The 19,060-nt window shown below is 47.1% G+C and overlaps 1 protein-coding gene across 2 annotated transcripts in view; it reads left to right on the forward strand.

Annotated features, from left to right (window-relative positions):
* The window catches only part of MDGA1 (MAM domain containing glycosylphosphatidylinositol anchor 1), a 152,563-nt gene that overhangs the window by 50,535 nt on the left and 82,968 nt on the right, over positions 1-19,060 (forward strand). For both annotated transcript variants that reach the window (XM_042022943.1, XM_042022944.1), the window contains exons 3-8: positions 879-1,053; positions 6,465-6,661; positions 9,446-9,578; positions 14,306-14,575; positions 14,961-15,290; positions 18,612-18,905. In XM_042022943.1, the coding sequence (XP_041878877.1) occupies positions 879-1,053; positions 6,465-6,661; positions 9,446-9,578; positions 14,306-14,575; positions 14,961-15,290; positions 18,612-18,905 (1,399 nt within the window). The remainder of the gene's footprint in view (positions 1-878; positions 1,054-6,464; positions 6,662-9,445; positions 9,579-14,305; positions 14,576-14,960; positions 15,291-18,611; positions 18,906-19,060) is intronic.

The raw sequence follows: 19,060 nt of genomic DNA on the forward strand, positions 1-19,060 counted from the left end.
AAACCAATGGGCTGAGAAAAGTTGTCTCTCTCTTTCATTGTCTGGAGTGCACAAAACAAGGGGGAAGCTTGTACTGCCACTGCAAGGGCTGTACCTCATTGCAGATATAAGAGTAACCCTCCAGTCTTTGGGATTGCTGCCTTCTTGCCACCATTCACCATGAAATATCATGCAGCTCCGTTGCCCCTGCAAGCCAGGACCTTAAGACATGTAACATAAGGACAAAGAGATGAAAAGATGGCTTGAAATCTGAAGGGATTTTTTTATTTTCTTTTTCTGTATCTTTAGAAACAGAGGAAAAGCTTGTGTACTGCAAAAGGATGACTTACAAAAATAAAATACACAGGGGTTCCCAGTGGGAAAGGGGCAAGAGTCAGATAGCAACTGCATTTTTTCACTCATGGAAAAGCAAAAAGCAGAAATAGCCTTGCTGTCCAGAAAAAGATGAGTGTGGACTGCACTAAAAGCTCTGTAGCTATGAGCTGATGTCTGCTGTAGCATCATGGCCTACCAGCCACATGGGGTCTCAAGGCTGAATGCTGAAAGTCCTGTGCTGTGCAGATAGTGGAGTAAAACTGAGCAAGCTGCTAGGTTTACAGAATCAGAGCAGGAGTGGTAAACATGCAGTGTCTGTCTGCGTGAAGTGAGGGGTTTTCCTGGGCTCTTGGACATGGGGATTGGTGATGGACCAGAATCAGCACCTGGCCTGCTGAGACATACTGAGATCAGTAGTTGAGCTTTGCGAAGTCTAGTGGTGCTGTAGGACCTCTATGGAAGTAGCTAGGGAGGAGGGGGAAGAGCAACAAAGGGAGCTCTGCTGAATCTTGGGATCTCTATTTTGTGTCCCTGATTTCATTTCTCTCATTCTTCTCCTGCAGGTGAGATGGACCAAAACTGCTGGCAGCGCGTCGGACAAATTCCAAGAGACGTCAGTGCTTAACGAGACCCTTCGGATTGAGAAGATCCAAAGGCTGCAGGGGGGCCGCTATTACTGTAAAGCAGAAAATGGGGTTGGGGTCCCTGCCATCAAGTCCATTCGAGTAGATGTGCAGTGTAAGTCGTTTAGCGGCAACCCAGACCTTCCCACAGTTCTACTGCATGTCTCTGCCTTGCTGCGGGGCCAGCAGGGAGCTGCATTGCCCTAGGACCACGTGCACCTGACTCGGGAGCAGAGGGACTGGTGTGGTCTCCCCAGTGGTCTTTTTTGCCTAGGAGATTAGATCCATCCCTGATAAGCATAGCTCTGCTGTCCTTGTGAGTCATTCTTAGCTAGGTGCTGTGGTGTCTGTCACTGACAGGGTTCCCTAGCACTTGTCTGGGATGTAGCATTGTGGGTGGCTTCTGCTTTCTTTGTCTTCATTTTGAAGCTGACAGTGCTTGAAGCAAGCAATATTTCTTGAAGTTGGTAGTGTCCCAGATGCTGGGGGCATTCCTGAAACCAGTGTCCTGCTCCCAGCATTGCTACTTCTGTAGCATGGTGGAAACAGCCAAAAATTCTGGAATGCAGCTGAGGAGGCTGAGCTGTGATAGGGTGAACGTGAAGGTGACTCAACATTTCCCTGGTTGGTCATAGTGCCCATCCTTCTTGAGTCCTGGACATGCTGCTAGTGGCTTTCCACCTTGGGCTTCAAGTTTTGAGGGTTTCTCTTAATGTTTTTTTCTTGGATTTAATGTTTATTCTTGGACTGCTGTGGTCAAAAGGGAGGGAAATTAAACTTATGCCATAAGTCCCCTATGGGAGAAATTCAAGATTTAATATCTAGGCAACTTGTGAAGAGATTTGCACTCTTGGAGAAGATTACCATTATATTGTCCTTGACTATACACTATTCCAATTTTCTCCAGGCCAGCTAACACCAAATACCTATTATATCATATTATCTGAGAAGGCAAGAGGCTGATACTAAAAAGTTGTAAGGTATGATAAAGCAGCTGAATCTGTCCCTTAACCTGTCATGAGCTGTTCTTATGTTCCCTCTAGCAAGAAGGTCCTTCCTTCCGAGCTGAGGGGCACTGTGGTTATCTGTCAGTGGAACAACCTCCAGGCTTCAAAATCCCAGTACATGCCTGGAGTCTGGGCAGACCTTCTTGCTGACAGCAACTGCTGCCTAACTGCTTCCTTTTAGTCCTGCTGTCCAACCCAGCTGTGGTGTGACTCTCATAAAATGTGCCACAGACTTGGGCATCCTTAGGTTTTGGCAGGTTCACGATCCACAGTCATATTGTATGGCTGGGAGTAGCTCCCATCTCTGTTCCTTCCTTGCCCTACCCTTTATTGGAGTAGTGTAGTGTGGGCACCTTCCTACCTAGGCTGTGGAAATGGATTGCTTCAACAGCAGCCACTGTGGATAGGATGAGTGTTTTGTTCATTGGCATTGCATCACTTTGTTTAGAGAAGTTCTGACACCCACCCTAGATCTGCTTGGCTTCTCTGCCTGTTTCTTCTCCTACATGCAGTGGAGGCATATGATAACTCTCCATTGCAAAGGATACTTGCTTTTGTCAAGCCTCAGTGTGACACCTTGCCAGGGCCTGTGTGTCTAGGAACAGGAATGTGCCATGAATCTCCTCATGCCCTGAGGGTGCTCCCGTGGTGCAGGCTGGAGCTAGAGTGATGTAGTGTCCTGTGGTCCCTCATGCAGCTCTGACCTGTAGAACTATGGGGCTAATGGGGTGGCCAAGGGCTTTCTCATACTAACATCTACTCTGCAGATGGACTTGGTACTGCACCTCTGTTCTGCTCACTCGGTTTTTGGGGAGGAGAGACTATTTTCTGCTAGTATTTGCAGTAGGTACAAGGGAACACATGGGAAAAGCCACAGTTTTTGTTGAACGCTCACCCAGGCAACCTTCAGCTGAATGAACCAGAATTTGAAAACAAATCCGTTCTTTTCCTGCATCCCATTTTGTAGTTAGAGGTAAGTAATCACCCTCATGTGTACCTTGGTGTCCTTGACAGCTGCTGCTAGTCCTCAGTCATACTTTTGCTATTCAACAGTGAGGTTGTGCAGAGAGCATCGTTGGTGCCAAGAGGATATTAAACTGGAAACACTAACCCAGGTAGCATGATATTCCTTTGCCCCAAGTGGGCATCAGTGAGGCTTTAAAGTATTGGTTAGATACTGGCAGAGAGGCAGCTGCTGTTCGGAGTATTTCCATGTGGGAGAAAGAGAAAGTAAAGAAAAGAAAACAATGAATGGTTACAAGCTTTTATTGTGCGTGAAACATCCCACGTGATCATCTCCATGGGCAGCCTTGGGCCAAATTTATCATTTGAGCAGCTCACTGACATCAGTGGCATTACTTGTACATCAAGGACATACATATTGTCGTAGGTCTTATTTTAGCTTTTCTCAGGAGGGCTAGACCTAGAGCTGACTGCTACAAAAGAAGGCTGAAGGATTCAAAGGAGGAAAGTTTTAGCAACCAAAAAGAAGTTGTTGTTTTCTGTGTGGGGAGTAGTTGGGAGCCAGAAGACTGGGATGGTGAGCTTCTTCTTTGGTTAGTAAGGGAAGTGTTTTACCTGCTGAGAAACAGAGTCTCAGAAGGATGGTAGCTACAGAGTCACTCATGTGAAATTTGAACACATAAAGGAGGGTTAAGGACAAAGAAAGAGGAAAAGAGGAGAGGCTATGCTCAGCATCCTGGTCCAAAAGAATTTGATGTTCAGTCACCCTATGGCCACATGAAGACAGCACTGTATGGAGAGAAGCCCTTTTTTTCCATCTGCATGTTTTTCTTCAGCTGTGAGTGTTTTTTGGTTGGTGGAGTTTTTTTCCTGGGATATTTTTTGTGTCTTGTCATTATTCCACTAATGGCTCTACTCATATCTCTGAGGTATGGTCAAGCAGACAAATTTCAAGTCCCATTACAATTGCTGTCTGCCGAGCATACGACTCATTAAAAGAGGCAAATCCACAAGTTGACACTTGTGATTCAGCAGAGAGCATATGTTGTTTGGATGACATGTTAGCAGAAACTCATCCCTGCTTCCCTCTTCCTTACTGGAAGTCAGATCTCCAAACTTAGAAATCTGTAAAAGAATATATTGTGAAAACTAGGTGGCATGGGAGGGCAGGAGGTGATGAGCACGTCGGCGTGTGCAGAGGGCCATGCTGGCAGCACAAGAGGATACTTGGTACAAGTACCTCAGTTTCCCTGCAGCTGAAGATGAGGTCATAACGTTCCTGAAAATACAGAATCCTTTAACTTGAGCTCTAAAGGTGCCTTATAAGACATACTTAAAGACACAGGGACTGATTTCAGTTTTAGAGGGCCAATTCTTGTTGTCTTGGTTTGAAAGACAGCTGTCTGCCAAGGAAGGCAGGAGCCTCCCTTGAAATGAAAAACTCAACCCCCTTCCTGCCAAATTCTACAATTTTGAAATCAAGGGGCTTTTAGGCAAAGATATGGTAAATAGGAATAACAGTTCTTTACTATTATATATCTATATGTGTATAACCAGTCGAACAAACAGCAATAACTATGGCAGTAACAGCAAACACAAACCCAGTCCCAGCCTTCTCGGCTGTCAGGCCCTTTCCCCTCGGGTGCAGTTCCGCTCGCAGCCGGCAGGGGCGCTGGCGGCTCCCGGTGAGCAGGGCAGGTGCGATGGTTCCCCCGCGGCTGCAGGGGGCGCTCCAGAGCGAGCTCGGGGAGCACGCGGCAATGGCGGCCTGGGATCCCGGGAAGGGATGGGACAAAGGCTTCACAAACCCCTGGGCAGCTGATCCCAGTGTCTGGCCGGACCCTCAGGAACAGCAGGCTGGAATGGCAGACTGGAACGGCAGGGACAAGCACAAATCCTGGATGGCAGACGAGATGGATCAAACTCCAGAGCTGCAGTGGGAACCCTGGGAGGTCTCTGCAGGCAGGGCGTGTGGGGCTACGATGTAGCGAAGGCTCGAAGCAATACTGGGGACAAGGCAGCTGCAGCTCGGCTCCCTGCGGGGCAGGGAAAGGTGGGCTTGGGGTCCCAGGGTTTCTCCCTGAGGCACCCAAGCAGATGGTGAAAAGATTCCTCTTTTAGTAAGGTGGGGTGTTAGGGTCCCGGTGCAACAGCCGCTCCAGTGAGCAAGCTCCACTCACGGTAGAAGGAAGGCAGCTGAAAAAGCAGAAGCCTGCAGTGCTGGCGAATTCCCTCCACCAGGATGGCAGCCTCTCTCTCTGTCCTAACTCTGAGAACAACCGCCCACACACCCAGGTGAAAGGGAGTAGCCCGTTGGACCCCTCCCGCTGTGGCCAGATCTTTTGTTTCTCCCAAGCACCCAGCAATTTGTCGCCCCGGCAAAATATATGGGAAAAATTCCTCAAGAGGAGAAAGAAAAGAGAAGGGGAACTCCCAAAACCCCAACACTTGTCAAAAGGGATCTTTACATTTAACCTCAGTCTCAAAGTGGTTCTGTGAGGAGAAAGATCCACTGCCTCTGAGGTTTCCCCCATGCTACGGTGATGTTGAAAATTGATACCTGCTGCAACTTCTGAGAAAATCATCCCTTTTCAGCAGGTGGGAAACTGTGGAGGGGCAGTATGCTCTGTGTGGATGGAGAAAATCCTCTCCCTGCAGGGCTATTGCTTCTGTCCTTGCAAGTGTAGCCACTGATAACCATTGATTCAGTCATGGTGGCTGCGTGTCTGGTGCAGGTACAATAAGGGAATTGAAAGGAGCATCTTTTGTAAAGGGAGAAAACAAAAGAATCTGATCAGTTTAGGGAGGGGTAATGGAGCTGCAGTGAGTAGAAGCTGCTGAAGAAGGACAGTCAATACAGACTTTGAAGAAAATACACAGAGGATATTTAATAGGAAAAGAGAGAAATTATACATACCTATTACAATGTTTTGCATCTCATCTTCCCATGACTCCCCAAGAGATTTGCTCTGTCTAGATGACTTTCCAACTCAGCTCCTTGATCTTGTCCTGATTTCTTACTTTCATTCTTTGTCTTGAAGGTTTGTCATGTCGTTTGTATGGACATCTCACAGCGATGAGCTTAGCCCCATGATTTCAGGAGGGATTTGGGAACCAGAAAATGGAGAAATTACGATGGAACAGAGCTTCCTGGGATCCTTCTGAACTCTCACTGAAGTAGAGAGTAGTGATTTTCTGTAGGGGGGGGGGGGGGGTGCCATTGAGGAATGTGAGGCACCCCACTACTCTGAGACACATGGCAGGCAGGTGTTTTTTTGGGGACTGCATAGGGATCTGCAAACCAGAGACTGCTTTCTATTCTCTGAAGGTTTATGTGGGGAGCGGGAGAATTCTGGCTTCTCCTGTTTGTTCCCTTTAGATACTGGTTGTATTACCTGCCCTCAGATCAACTCTTAAATCAGCAGTTGTCATCAGCCAAACATGTGGGATCTTTCCCTCTCCTCAGTGGTACCTGGAGCATCATCTGCTCTGCAGGCTGTACATGCAGACCAAGCTTTGCTAACAATGGCTGCGACCCTCCTTACCTCCCTTCCAGATCTAGATGAGCCTGTTCTCACCATTCACCAGACCATCAGTGACGTACGTGGCAGCTTCTACCAGGAGAAGACCGTCTTCCTCCGCTGCACGGTCAACTCCAACCCACCAGCTCGCTTCATCTGGAAACGGGGAGCAGAGACACTTTCTCACAGTCAGGACAATGGTGTGGACATCTATGAACCCCTTTACACACAGGTGAAAATAAGCAAACCTCTGCCAACTTGTGTTGAGTGTCTTGCTGATGCAGGGCACTGTAGTGGATGGTGTTTCCTTCCCTGCATGGATTATGATGCTGGGGAGAGGGTGCAGGCCGCTGCAAGGAGCACTGCCTCCAGAAGGGCCAGTAGACCTTCCTTCTGCATGCAAATTCACAGGGTACAAGAGGAGTTGAGCAGTAGGAGGGAGTGTGACAGCCTAGGAGGACCTTTCCCTTTTTGTCACTGTCCCTGAGAGCAGTGACACTGCTCCCCTAATGAGGTTATGCAGCTGTTGGATGGCTGAGACTAAAATTCAAGCAAACAATCCCAAGATTGGATTTCCTCTATCTCCCATCACTAATTTTTTTTCTTAATTGAGTGCCCAGGCTCTGTATATCAGCAAAGGGCTTCCTGTTTAGCAGCAGTGTGAGCAAATGGCAGGTATTGCTGTGGGATCCATGAGCTTTTCTTAATGGCCACAAGTAATGGGGAGCCCAACTGCCTGGGCACTCTGTGACTGTTGTCCTGTGACAAGGTGTCCACATAATTTCTCCTTCTTCTGCTTGCCTGTGTTGGACTTGCCCTGCACAAACAGATTTCCCCTCTACACACTACTTTCTTCACAGTAATTAGCCTCCCAATGCAATGGGAGATGGAAGGGAACTTTTCTTTTGCCAGGGCACTCTGGGCATGTTACCCTGAGCTGAGCTCAGGATCTGAATGTCCTTTAGATGCTAATCAGCCCCAGTACTTCCAGCAAGGCTGCTAGGGAACACATGGCATCGATGGGTGGGAAGGGAGGGCTGAAGGGGCAGCTCCCCAGGGCACCTGTTTTATCCCAAGCACATTCCTGCATTCCCAAAGCTGGGCCCAGAGCACATTCTGGCTGGATTTGATTTCTGAGCAATGCCCCAGGCCACCTTTAAGTTAATGTAGTCATGTTCATGTTTTATTGAAACATGCTGCCTCTGTAGGTCATGGAAATGGGCATCCAAATGGAAATGTTCAGGGGGATGAGGAGGGAGGAGAGAGCTGCAGGTTAGTGGCAGATTTGCAGAAACGCTGTAGGTCAGCGCTGCTGTTTGGCCCTGAAGACAGCTTTGTCTGTGTGCTATGTGGCTCCCAACTAGGACATCCCTGGCCTTAGAGAAAGCCACCATGGGTTCTTCCAGTTTTCACTAGGCTCAGTGTAATTAACAGGAGACATTGCTTAAAGAGAGGATGTCTTAGGACTTGGGATATTTCCTCTAGCTAAATAAGGCATCTGGCAAAAATTTACCATGTTGCAGCATTAATGTTTAAATGACCCAGCATGCTGCAGCTCCTGTCAGGCAATGCTCCCAATATGATGGGTCATTCCCAGCTCTGAAAGAGGGTGTTGGGACTGCTGTGCTCAGACAGGCATGCCCTTGCAGTCCTCTCCTTAACACCAGCATAAGCCTCTAAGTTTGAGTTGGTGAGAGTTGAAGTTAACAAAAGCACACCTCTGCAACACTGTTGGAAGGGGAAAATCTTTCTGGAATGTTTAACAAAGTACCCATCGCTGGAGTTTGCAGTGTTGTCTTAGAGATGAACCTTTATCAGTGTCAGGTTTGAATAAGCTTTTACATTAAAAATGAGGTGAAGACGTCACTGTTCAAGCTTTTAAAAACTTATTTGCACTGAAGGTTTATACACATATACCCAAATTTACTAATCAATACACAGGATACATGTGACCCTGTAAGTAAGTAGATGACAAGCATATCGTAAATGCCATAATTTGTGTGGCATAGCAACAATTATCAGGGGCAGGACTTTCTAATTCACTCACTTCACATCCTTGTTCTCTGCATATTGTCTCTGCTCATTGTCCAGTCTTTCGAGGTTGTCCTCAGGAGGATTTGCCATGCTGACACCTCCTCACACTTGCAGGCAGCTATGGAATGGTTTCTCCAAAAGAGATTCAGACAAACACAAGGAGAACAACAGCAAAAAGCCATCAGTGGAAGACATATGGGTTGCAGAGTGTGCAAACCATAGGATGCAGCTCAGAGCTTGCTGCATTCCATAAATAAAAATCTACAGAACATGTCTATCGTTAATGTAACAACTTGATTCTGTTTCTATAACAAGCCAGTAACTAATGGAGTGCAGGCAGTGATGTTATTTGTTACCTTAGAATGAGAAAAGTCTATCAAATTCTCTGCAGTCACTCTGGATTTACATCAGCATAAATGAGATTAGAATCTGGATAAGAGGGATCAGAAAGTTTTGGAAGTTCTCTGAGTATTTCTCTGAATTTTTTTCCTCCTGTACTGCAGATTTCTACAGCATAACTGTGAACTTGTCATATTTAGGCCAGTATTAATGCCCCAATCTGCTCTGATTTGCTTTGGTTTTGCAATGTTGAGTCCTGAGTGACTTCCCTTGGGTTCCTACCGACATCTCAGAGTTAGATCTCAGGGTCTGTTCTGGGCTGGTTAAGATTTGTCATGTTCTACAAGATGTTTCTGGCAGTAGTTGATGAGAAATTATGCCCAGACCTGTTTGGCAGTGCTTTCAGGTTGTGTCAGTCAGTTGCTGGGTGTTTTGAGAAACCCCGGAGGTGAAAAGACCATTGCAAACATTTTGTGTCTCCTTTATACAGAGCTGGGGGGACTTGAAATCTGCACAGTTCCCTGAAGTTTTCCTGGGAGCTGCTGGTAATCTGTAAACTTTGGGATAGGATATGGACTTGGAATGATGATCTCTGCTTTGTACACCTGTGTCTTTTTTCGCCCCGATTTTCCCCAAATCCCAGGGTGAAACCAAAGTCCTGAAGCTGAAGAACCTTCGACCTCAGGATTATGCCAGCTACACATGCCAGGTGTCTGTCCGCAATGTCTGCAGTATCCCTGACAAATCCATCACCTTCCAGCTCACAAACACCACAGGTGAGAGGGGACATGAAGGGTCCCTGCAGCACTCTGACCCTTCACCTGCTCAACAACCATTACTCCTCCAGGAGGATAACACAGCGCTCTGCCCAGGGCCTGCAGCACCTCAACCTCATTTACATGGCTGCTGGGACTACAGATCCTTCACACAGAAGTCTTGTGACCAGGGCTGCTCTAGTTTCTTGTAGCACTGCATATAGCCACTGCCTTGGCCAGGACTGCCATGAGATCATTAAAACAGACTATGTGTAGGTGTTGAAGCACTATGTAGCTTCTAATTCATACTCTGTTTTATTTATTTATAATTCTAAGTGACTTTAAAAATAGATTTGATACAGTCTAGAGCAGGGCAGTGCTGCAGCAGTTCCTACAAATAATTCATCCTTGTGTGACTCCAGCCTGATTTGCCAGGCTGTGCTCTAAGCACCTCCCAGGCAATGGGCTCCTCTGGTGCTGGTGTTTGTTGAAGGCATACTTCTCCAGTGCCTTCCCAATAAATAAATTTTACACTCATATTAATACTGGCAGTGCCTGAGAGCACTTCCTGTTGTGAGCATATTCAGTTTGGTGCTGCTTGCTTGATTTGCAATAAGTGATTGATAACTGAGTGTCATGTATCAAATACTGGCAAGGACTTGATTGCAACCTGTCCATTAAAAAAAACCTAAACCAAAACCACACAATAAAAAATCCTCCCCTGCAAAGCCCCCATGTGTGTTGAATATTTGCAAATAATAAGTAAATGTCAGGAAATTGCTTCCAGCCCTGGGGTATTCCATGATCAGAGAGAAAGGCATTGTAGTTGTTTGAATTATTCACCTCTCTAATGTAACACAAAGCAGTTTGCATCCCTTGTGTCATCTTTGTGCAGCGGAAACAGAACTTTTTTTGATGTTGTTAACTGTTGACGGGATACTGTTGAAACTGTTTAAATTATGTTTATTGATCTGACTTGAGTTCCAAGGTGCTGAACAATAGTTGCCTTATTTTATGTAGGAAGAAGCAAAATAATGAGCTTAAGAAAGTGAATTATAGCTAATGTCAGAAAAAAGTATTCTCTTTGTAGTAAGATCTCTGAACATGTCTTGAACAACTCACCCTATTAGCTGAATTTCTCTCAGGATGAGAGTGTAGCAAATGTTGAAATATTCCCTTTAAAAATTTATCTTCTGTTCATGATGAAGAAAGGGATATTATACAGCTCTTCTTCCCTCTGTGCCTTTACCTTTGAAGAGTTGGAAAATCAAATTTCTCTTCATGTCCACTCCCCCTGCCAGCCCAAGCACAAGGAAACTACTCTTCATTTCAATCCAGCCCCTTTACTAAGTGAATGGGAAAAATGTATTTTCAGGTTGTACCCGGTGAGAAGTCAGCAATATGGTTTAATTTACACCAGCTTCTTAAGCACATCTGTCTAGGGGTGGTTTTTTTCCCTGTTTTTTTAATTATAGATGCATATTTATACCTAGTTACAGTGGAGCCTGCCCCTACAAGTTCAAAGGGGCCATGGAAAATGTGTTCTTAGCAAATTGTATTAAAAGTTGGCAGTGAAAATGAAACTGGCATTGCAGTGTGAGCAGGGTTCGTGTTAAATAGCATGACTATATTTAACATGAAATATTATATGGGTTACTTGCCCTGTAGGTAGCATTGTGCACAGATGAGGAAATATTTAAATGATTTTTTTTAATTCTCTCATTTTTTGCCTAGGTCTTTTCTGTTCCCCTTGCACTTATGCTTTCACAGCTTCTCTGGGCTTGGCTGTGCCCAGAATCCTGAGCAGCTTTGCTCAAGATGCCTTTGCCTTTGCAACTGAGAAGGGCCCAAAGGGTGCTGAAATGCTTGGAAATTTCTCTCTCATAAATATTTATAGTTCCAAGCACTACAGACCTTGAGGTGTATTGGTGGGTCAGATCAGGTCAGGCCAGGGTAATCTCCTCAGCTCGTTTGCTGTTCCTCAGCTGGCTCCTCAGCGTCCTTTGGGCAGATCGTAGTCTCCAGTAAGGAGATGGACTTCTCCCAAGCTCTATTCAGCAGCTTGGGCCTTGCAGCAGGGAATGGGTTCTGTGTCTGCAACCTTAGTGGGAAGAAGATGTCCCTGTTCCTCCTCTGTTCTGCTGCTGTTGCCTGGCTCCAGAGCAGCAGGTTGGGTGCACAGAGCCACACAACCAGCTCAGAACCAGGCTGCCATCACCTGCTCCAACAGGGTCAGCCTGACTTTTCCCCTTTCCTCAATTTCTGCAATATTAAGCAGCCCAGCTGGTTAATTCTCCTGCAGTTTTACTGCAGCAAATTGGACTTCAAAGGGAATTGAAAGCGATTCTTTGTTTTTAATGGTCCCCTCGCTGCTCGGCAGACTCCGCCAGCAGGTTTTCTGAGCCAAGAACAAAAGGAATTGCCACAGGTTACAAATAAATGAGAATCATCTCCTGCATAACAATGTCTGCAGTCTGTTAACCTCTGTCTGCTGACAGGAGTGGGAGTGGGGAGTGGTAACCCACGCAGGCTGCCACAGCCAAGGCTCCATTTTGGGGCATGTCATGGGAGCTTGCTGCCTGGAGCTGTGCAGGTGGCAGATTTGCAGTTTTCCTGCCTCCTTCACGCCTGCACACACAGCGTGCCCTGATGCAGTGCTTCAGGCATGCTGACCAGCATGTCACCTTTTTAACATGTTGCCTTGCCCAGAGCTGGGCAAGATGAGTGTGGCTTAGATATGTGCACATCCAGCCCTAAATCTGCAAGAGCCCTAAATCTTAACCAGAGCCTGCAGGACCTCTGGTTTGTACTCCCCAACTCTGACACCTTCTCTCTGGACATAGGCTGGTCTCAGGCTTTCTCTGTCTCTGACAGGGATGGATGGAGATTCCCAGGCAAGATGCTGCATCTGCCAGTTTGTCTGTGCACTGTGAACCTGAGACCAGTTCAATGTCCGAGGGCAGAAACAGCTATTTGGTGTCAGCTACACCGAGTTAGTGACAGGAATGTGTCCTGGCCAACCACGGTGAGTTGAGCTATTGTGTTTCTAGGCTTCATAGTATCTCATTAAACTGCCTGGAGCTTGGTGAGGATGTACAAATCCTTCCTTTGGCATTTAATATGCATTAACCCTCCTTTGCACACTATTTACAAGACTCCTGCAAAGAGACCTGCCAAAGTTTCTTTGACTGCAGGCTGAGGCCTTTTCCAAAATTCAAGGGCCTCAAAATGGCCAGTGCAAGTAGCAGAAGAGCCACCTTCTTCCTTAGGCATAGCTGGCCACCTCTGACACAAATAGCATGTGCAGTGGCCAGGGAGGACATTATATTCAGTTCATCAAAGCAATATCCCAGCACGGCAGTAGTTGTGCTACTAAATTATGGCACTGGTGCTGAGGAGAGAAGAGTCCTCCTCGCCTTGTTTGTATGGGCTGTAATTCAGAGATCCAACACAAATCCAGCACAGCTCATTAACACAGGGTCCAGGGAGAGAAGAGGCAGAAATAATGATGCTGTTAAATCAGGCTTCATGAATATGGAACAATGTCTTATTTTGCATTATTATGGCTGTTACTTAAAACATACTCCATGCTTTTGTGCTGGGGACTGCTACTTTCTCAGCTCTGCCTGGATAGAGCCAGTGATAGTGCTCATAGAGGCTTTGAAAGACTTTTCATGGAATGAAACAGAGAATACAAAGGGAAGGATTTTGGATCGGTTCCTGGAGGGGGCTGTAGTGAGAAGGGTGCAGAAATAAAATGAAACCAAAAAATGGGTATCCAGGCATTCAAAGGAGAGATTGTCTAGACACTTTGAATCAGTCTCAGCTCAACTGAATGTGAAGAGAGAATCCCTGTGATTGTGATAGCCCCCAGGTGTACAGAAAAGTGTATTAGACACCTGAGGAGGTGAAGGAGATTAAGAGCAGGTTCAGAGCTGCTGTTCATGGTCTGTTAAGGTGCAGACAAGTCCTGGACTGCCATATCAGTCTCCGAGCTACAAGGACTATGTGTTCGGCAAAGCCTTTGCCTCTCAAAGATGTCTAGTTGGGTGTGAAAGATAGAGAGGCATATCACGGGATAGCTGAGGATAGCTTTTTTGAATGACAGACCTTCCCTAAAGCTTGCTTCTTGGGATGGAAACTCCGAATGAGAGGAGTGGTTTTGCCCCAGCTGTCCTTGAGCACAAGCAGTGGTTGGGTTCAAGCAGGCTCCTCTGAGCCTATCCTTTTTCCTTCACCTCTCCATCAAGGCTGCAAAGGCTTCCATTGCTGTTATGCCTGGCTGCATTTGTTTGCATCAGGAGTCAAGAAACTTCAGGCCTTGGGTTTTTCACTGCCAAATGTTGCCTGTTTGCCACCCCTATATGTGCAGAGTGGGTTTATCAGGCTTTTCTTCTGACCTGCATCCTAAGCCATAGAGCACCTGCACTGACCACTGATAAAATGTCATAGCTACTTTGTGCCCCAGTCCTAAGCACCGGTGGAGTGTTTTCTGGGGCGGTGTGAGGTCCTGCCTGCTCTGTTTCCTAGCCATAAAAGAGCAGAGTGTTCTCACTCAAAGACATGGTAATGATCATGCTTTAGATTCACAAACACCTCATATTTGTAATCAATTCATAGATCCTGCCAGCTGTCCCTACTCAAACCAGCCATCACCAAGAACAAGTCATAAAAAGTATGAATCTGTGCACAGGCAAGTGGATGGGTCTTTTTCAAGCTCTGAAGTGTCCCTCTATGTGCTTTTCCAGCCCCACCTGCTCTGAAGCTGTCTGTCAATGAGACACTGGTGGTCAACCCTGGTGACAACATCACTATGCAGTGCTCTCTGATGGGTGGTGACCCACAGCCAGAAGTGCTTTGGTCCCACTCTCCTGGCCCAATGCCTCCCAATAGCCTTGTGCAAGGAGGCAACCTCACCATCTGGAGGATCCGCGTGGAGGACTCAGGCTACTACAATTGCACGGCCATCAACAATGTGGGGAACCCGGCAAAGAAGATTGTGAACCTGCTGGTGCGCTGTAAGTTGCCATTTTTCTCAGGGCATGTGTTTTCAGGGAGCAGGGGAATTGCATTCCTCCTGGCTGTTCTTGTACAGCTGAGGGCGAATGTGATATTTAGTAGTAATTAATATTCTGGAGAAGTGCCTGTGCAAGTTTCTCTGCTCCCAGCTGTGCAAGCACTGCTTGCAGCTTCATCCTAGACTGTAGCCTTATCCTGAACTGGATGATCCCAGACTGCCAGATGTGAGTCCCTTGGGACATTTTGTGGTAACATAAGTGGGAGAGGTCTTTGGGCAGATTTTGCATGGAAGTGTTGCCTTCCTGAGGAGCAAAGAACAGTTTTCCTGTCCTCTGCAAGATACTTTGCTATCCCTAACCAGTTTTGCACTTCTGTTCATCTCAGCCATGAAGAATGCCACATTCCAAATCACCCCTGATGTGATCAAAGAGAGTGAGACCATCCAGTTAGGCCAGGACTTGAAGCTCTCATGCCATGTGGATGCTGTTCCCCAGGAGAAGGTTGTCTATTCCTGGTACAAGAATGGGAAACCAGCCAGGTTCTCAGACCGGTTGCTCATCACCCGCAATGACCCCGAGCTCCCACCCGTGACCTGCAGCTTGGAGATTATTGACCTGAGATTCAGTGACTATGGCACCTACCTGTGCGTGGCTACTTTCCAGGGAGCACCCATTCCTGACCTCAGTGTGGAGGTGAACATCTCCTCAGAGACAGGTGAGCCTCTCTCTGGCAGGTGGGGAGCCCAGAGGAGTGTTTGGCATCACTGGCTGCCCCACAGCCCCATGCCTCTGGCTTTTTTTAAAAACCTCACATGTGTGTCTTGAATGCCAGTGGAGAAAGGTCTTACATCCTCAGGCAAGCACTTGGCTGAGACTGGAGATGGGTAGTAGTTACAACTTCTCAGTCAGATGTGCTATGTAACCAAGCAGATCTTCCTTTATGTTTTCTCCCTATGAAAAGTCCGAAGTGCACTCCTGTCAAAGCTACAGAGACAGCTTTACAGTGTGATTGTTCAAACAAACCTCCTCGCTGTGAAGGAAGGAAGAAGGGGTGGTATTTCAGCAAATTTCAAGTGTCTCTTTGCTTAGAGGGGAGTAAAAGAGAAAGAAAGCTACTGTTTCTTCTCTTTGGCATTGCTTATGAGGAATTCACCTTTCTTCAGAGTTGTGTCCAGGGTACTGGTGTCATCTGTCATAGCAAATTCTGTGAAGGCATTTAATGTTTACTGGATTGCAAATGCAGTCTCTCTTGGGCACTCTTTGTAGGAGTCCCAGTGTTATAAATGCCTCCCCCCTTAAAATCAGGGTCAAAGCTTCACCCCATGTCTTGGTGAGGGCAGGACCAATATGTCAGTATTTGTCAGTCACTTTGGGGACCAAAATATAGAGTCTCAGGGCTGTCTTTCTGTTTCTGGGGAGGTGGTGGGTCCAGCTGTGCTCTCCATTATATCCATGTCATTGTGCAGCCTTTCCAGGACCATGAGGGTACAGCACAAAGAAGCTCTGGGTTAGTAATCTGATGGAAGACTCCTCAGGGGAGTCAGCTGCCCACAGATTTTGACCTGCACCTTCACAGAAGGTTTCTTCTCAGTCCCTGGTTGTGCTGGATCCACAGGCCAGGCTGATCTCACTCTTGATTCTGGATGATGCTCACTTCAGCTCCCCAGAAAAAAAGTGCTGCAACTACTTTTGATGCCTTGGGAAGCCCTTGTCTCCCATTAGAAATACTGGGGCCAGCCTGCTCCCAATAGAATTGCTTCCAGTTCTTGTTGGCAACCTGGAGACTGAGCCCTGACCATGCAGTGGATCCACTAAACACTGAATAATGGTCCTTCATTTCTGTGGGCAGCCATGGAAGGTAGGAGCTCTCCATGCCAGCTGACACCAACCCAACAGGGAATAAAATTGGGAGAACTCCCCAATCCTGGTGCAAAACTGGCTCTCCCAAACTTGCGTGGCTGATACCACCTGGAGCAATCCTTTTTACCCAAGATCACTAGATGGCAGAGTGCAATTGTGTTTCAGACTGCAAGGGTAGGAGGCTGTGAAGGGGTGGGAGACCCTGGATGATCCCACCAAGAGGCTTGGCAGTGTCTGTCAGTGCAGGTGTTGGTCCAAGCACCAGCCAGTTGCTGCCTTAAAGGAGGTATCTGTGGTGACAGGTTGCCTGTCTGGAGGAGAGTGAGTCCCATGTGCTTGTGTGTATGCTGCCAATGAGGAAGGGAAGGAGGGCAGCCTGGGGCATTTTGAAGCCTCTCTTTGGCACCCTGGGCCAGCAGGACCACTTTGTGTCCCAGGGAATGAAAACAGCCATCCCTGCTGGAGCAGCCCTGCATGCAGCAGCCATGGCTATCCAACGGGCAGCATCCCCACAAACAGCAATGGGCCACCTCCAACATGTGGTTCCTACATAAAACACCAGGTTTTCCCCAGACCACAGGATCAGAGCAAGAGGACAGCAGCAGTGGCTTCATGTTTCCCCACTGAGCAAAGCCTGAGCTCATCAAAGTGGCTGCCTCCACTAGCAGCTCAGAGGAGAAAGCTTTAATTAAAAAAACCCCTTCAAATGCAATTTACAACTTTTCCTGTGGAGAAAATTGCTGCTCGCCAGGTGAGCGGCTGCCGGCAGCGTCAGCACTGAAACTGCTGCCGTCCCTTCGCACCGTGCAGGACAGGGCGTGATGAGATTCCCCAGCCCACAGGAGACCTGCAAATTGAAAATGTGGCCTCCCTGTTGCATAGGGAGGTCACTGCAGAGGGAGATTAGGCTGGATTCATCCTAAATTTGCTCACAACGAGCTGCAGGCTGTAATATGTACAATTACCATAGCGCACTCTCCTTTGCTGGAGCTGAATCGAGCAAATGTTGGTCAGACCAGCTTGTTACAGCTTATGTAGTCCTATATTTGGATTTAAATGGAAATGAAGTACATGGCCCTTGCAGTTATGGAAGTGTCAATCCAAGTGTTGCCACTGTCAGCAGGAAGGGCTGAAACAGGAGCTTTCAGAAAAGATCATGGCCATATTTACTTCATATGAGCTGTTGACTCTAAAGTCTAACACATAAATTGTCAATATTACATGTGGTATAGCACAAAAATCCCCTTCCTGGGTTCTTGGAGGAATTGGGGATGTGAACAACAAACCTCTTCCTACTGACATCTCTGTACCCTGCATTCATTGGGTTTCTTTTGAGCTTTGTTGATCAGCAAAGTTGTGTTTATCAGTTCATAGCTGAATATTTCTTTGAGTGTTACTCTGCCTCCAACTCCAATCTCAGCTTGGCAGCAGTTCTGCTGGGTGAGCTCTTCCCAACCTGGAAGGAATGCCAGGCAGGAGTGATTGTTGCTGGGACCCATCTCTCACTCAAATGGTTTATTGGTGTGAGAAATTCACAGTGCATTCACCAACAAAAGCAAAATAAATAATAAAAGTAAAATACACAACAGAAGTAAAATAAGCAAAGACACTTAACAGAGCTGACTCCTTGCTGTGGTTTAAGAACAAACAGGGATCTTGGACCTCTGAGAAGGCTGGAGATGGGATCTACAAGCACTAATCCTTTAAGTCTTGGTTTTGGTCTGACCTGGATGAGGGGACTAGATACCTCAGCAGATACAACTTCTATTTCTTGGCCAAAAGACTGCAGTTCCCCTTGAGAAATTCACTGACCAGAAATTTAGAAATGGATCAAAGAGGCTTTTGGCTTTGTGTTCCTTGATGCTATCCCTGCAGCTGGATAGCGTTTTGCAAATAGAAGGATGGGAGCCTGGAGTTGGCTCCAATACAACTGGCACTTCCCATTGATAGTGGGATACACTGTTGGAAAAACTGGGATCCTCCTTGGTACCCTGCAGCTCCAGACCCTGTAGGGTAACTTGCCTGGACAGTGTGTTTGTAGAGGGGTTGCAGCGTGTCAAGTGGAAACCTCTAGAGTTCAGGGTTGTTGGTGTGACTCAATCAGAAGCATCTCTAGAATGTTTGTTACTTGCTGAAAAGCTGGTATAAAATGATTCCCTTCTTGTCTCCCTTTTAGTGCCACCAACAATCAGTGTCCCTAAGGGTCAGTCCACCATCACTGTGCGGGAAGGCTCCAGGGCCGAGCTGCAGTGCGAGGTTCGAGGAAAGCCGAAGCCACCCATCATCTGGTCCCGGGTAGATAAGGAAACTCCCATGCCTTCAGGGACAATGACCATGGAGACATACGATGGGAAGCTGCATCTGGAGAGCGTGAGCCGAGAAATGAGTGGGACCTATAAGTGTCAGACAGCCAGGTACAATGGATTTAACATCAGACCCCGGGAAGCCCTGGTGCAGCTCAACGTGCAGTGTGAGTACAACCATACAGTGCTGGAGTGCCTGCCTGAATGCTTTTATACACAAAAGCCTGGGGACTAGGCAGGGTTGACCTTTCTTACTGGGCTGAAAAGACACATCTCTTCTGCCTGGGGACCTTTGAACAGTTTATTTTTAATTGGTCAGGCT

The sequence above is a fragment of the Corvus kubaryi genome, unplaced genomic scaffold, assembly GCF_017639235.1.
Source record: "Corvus kubaryi isolate FWS band 111438036 unplaced genomic scaffold, C.kubaryi_AGA036_p1.0 37232, whole genome shotgun sequence".
In the NCBI taxonomy this organism is placed as follows: domain Eukaryota; kingdom Metazoa; phylum Chordata; class Aves; order Passeriformes; family Corvidae; genus Corvus; species Corvus kubaryi.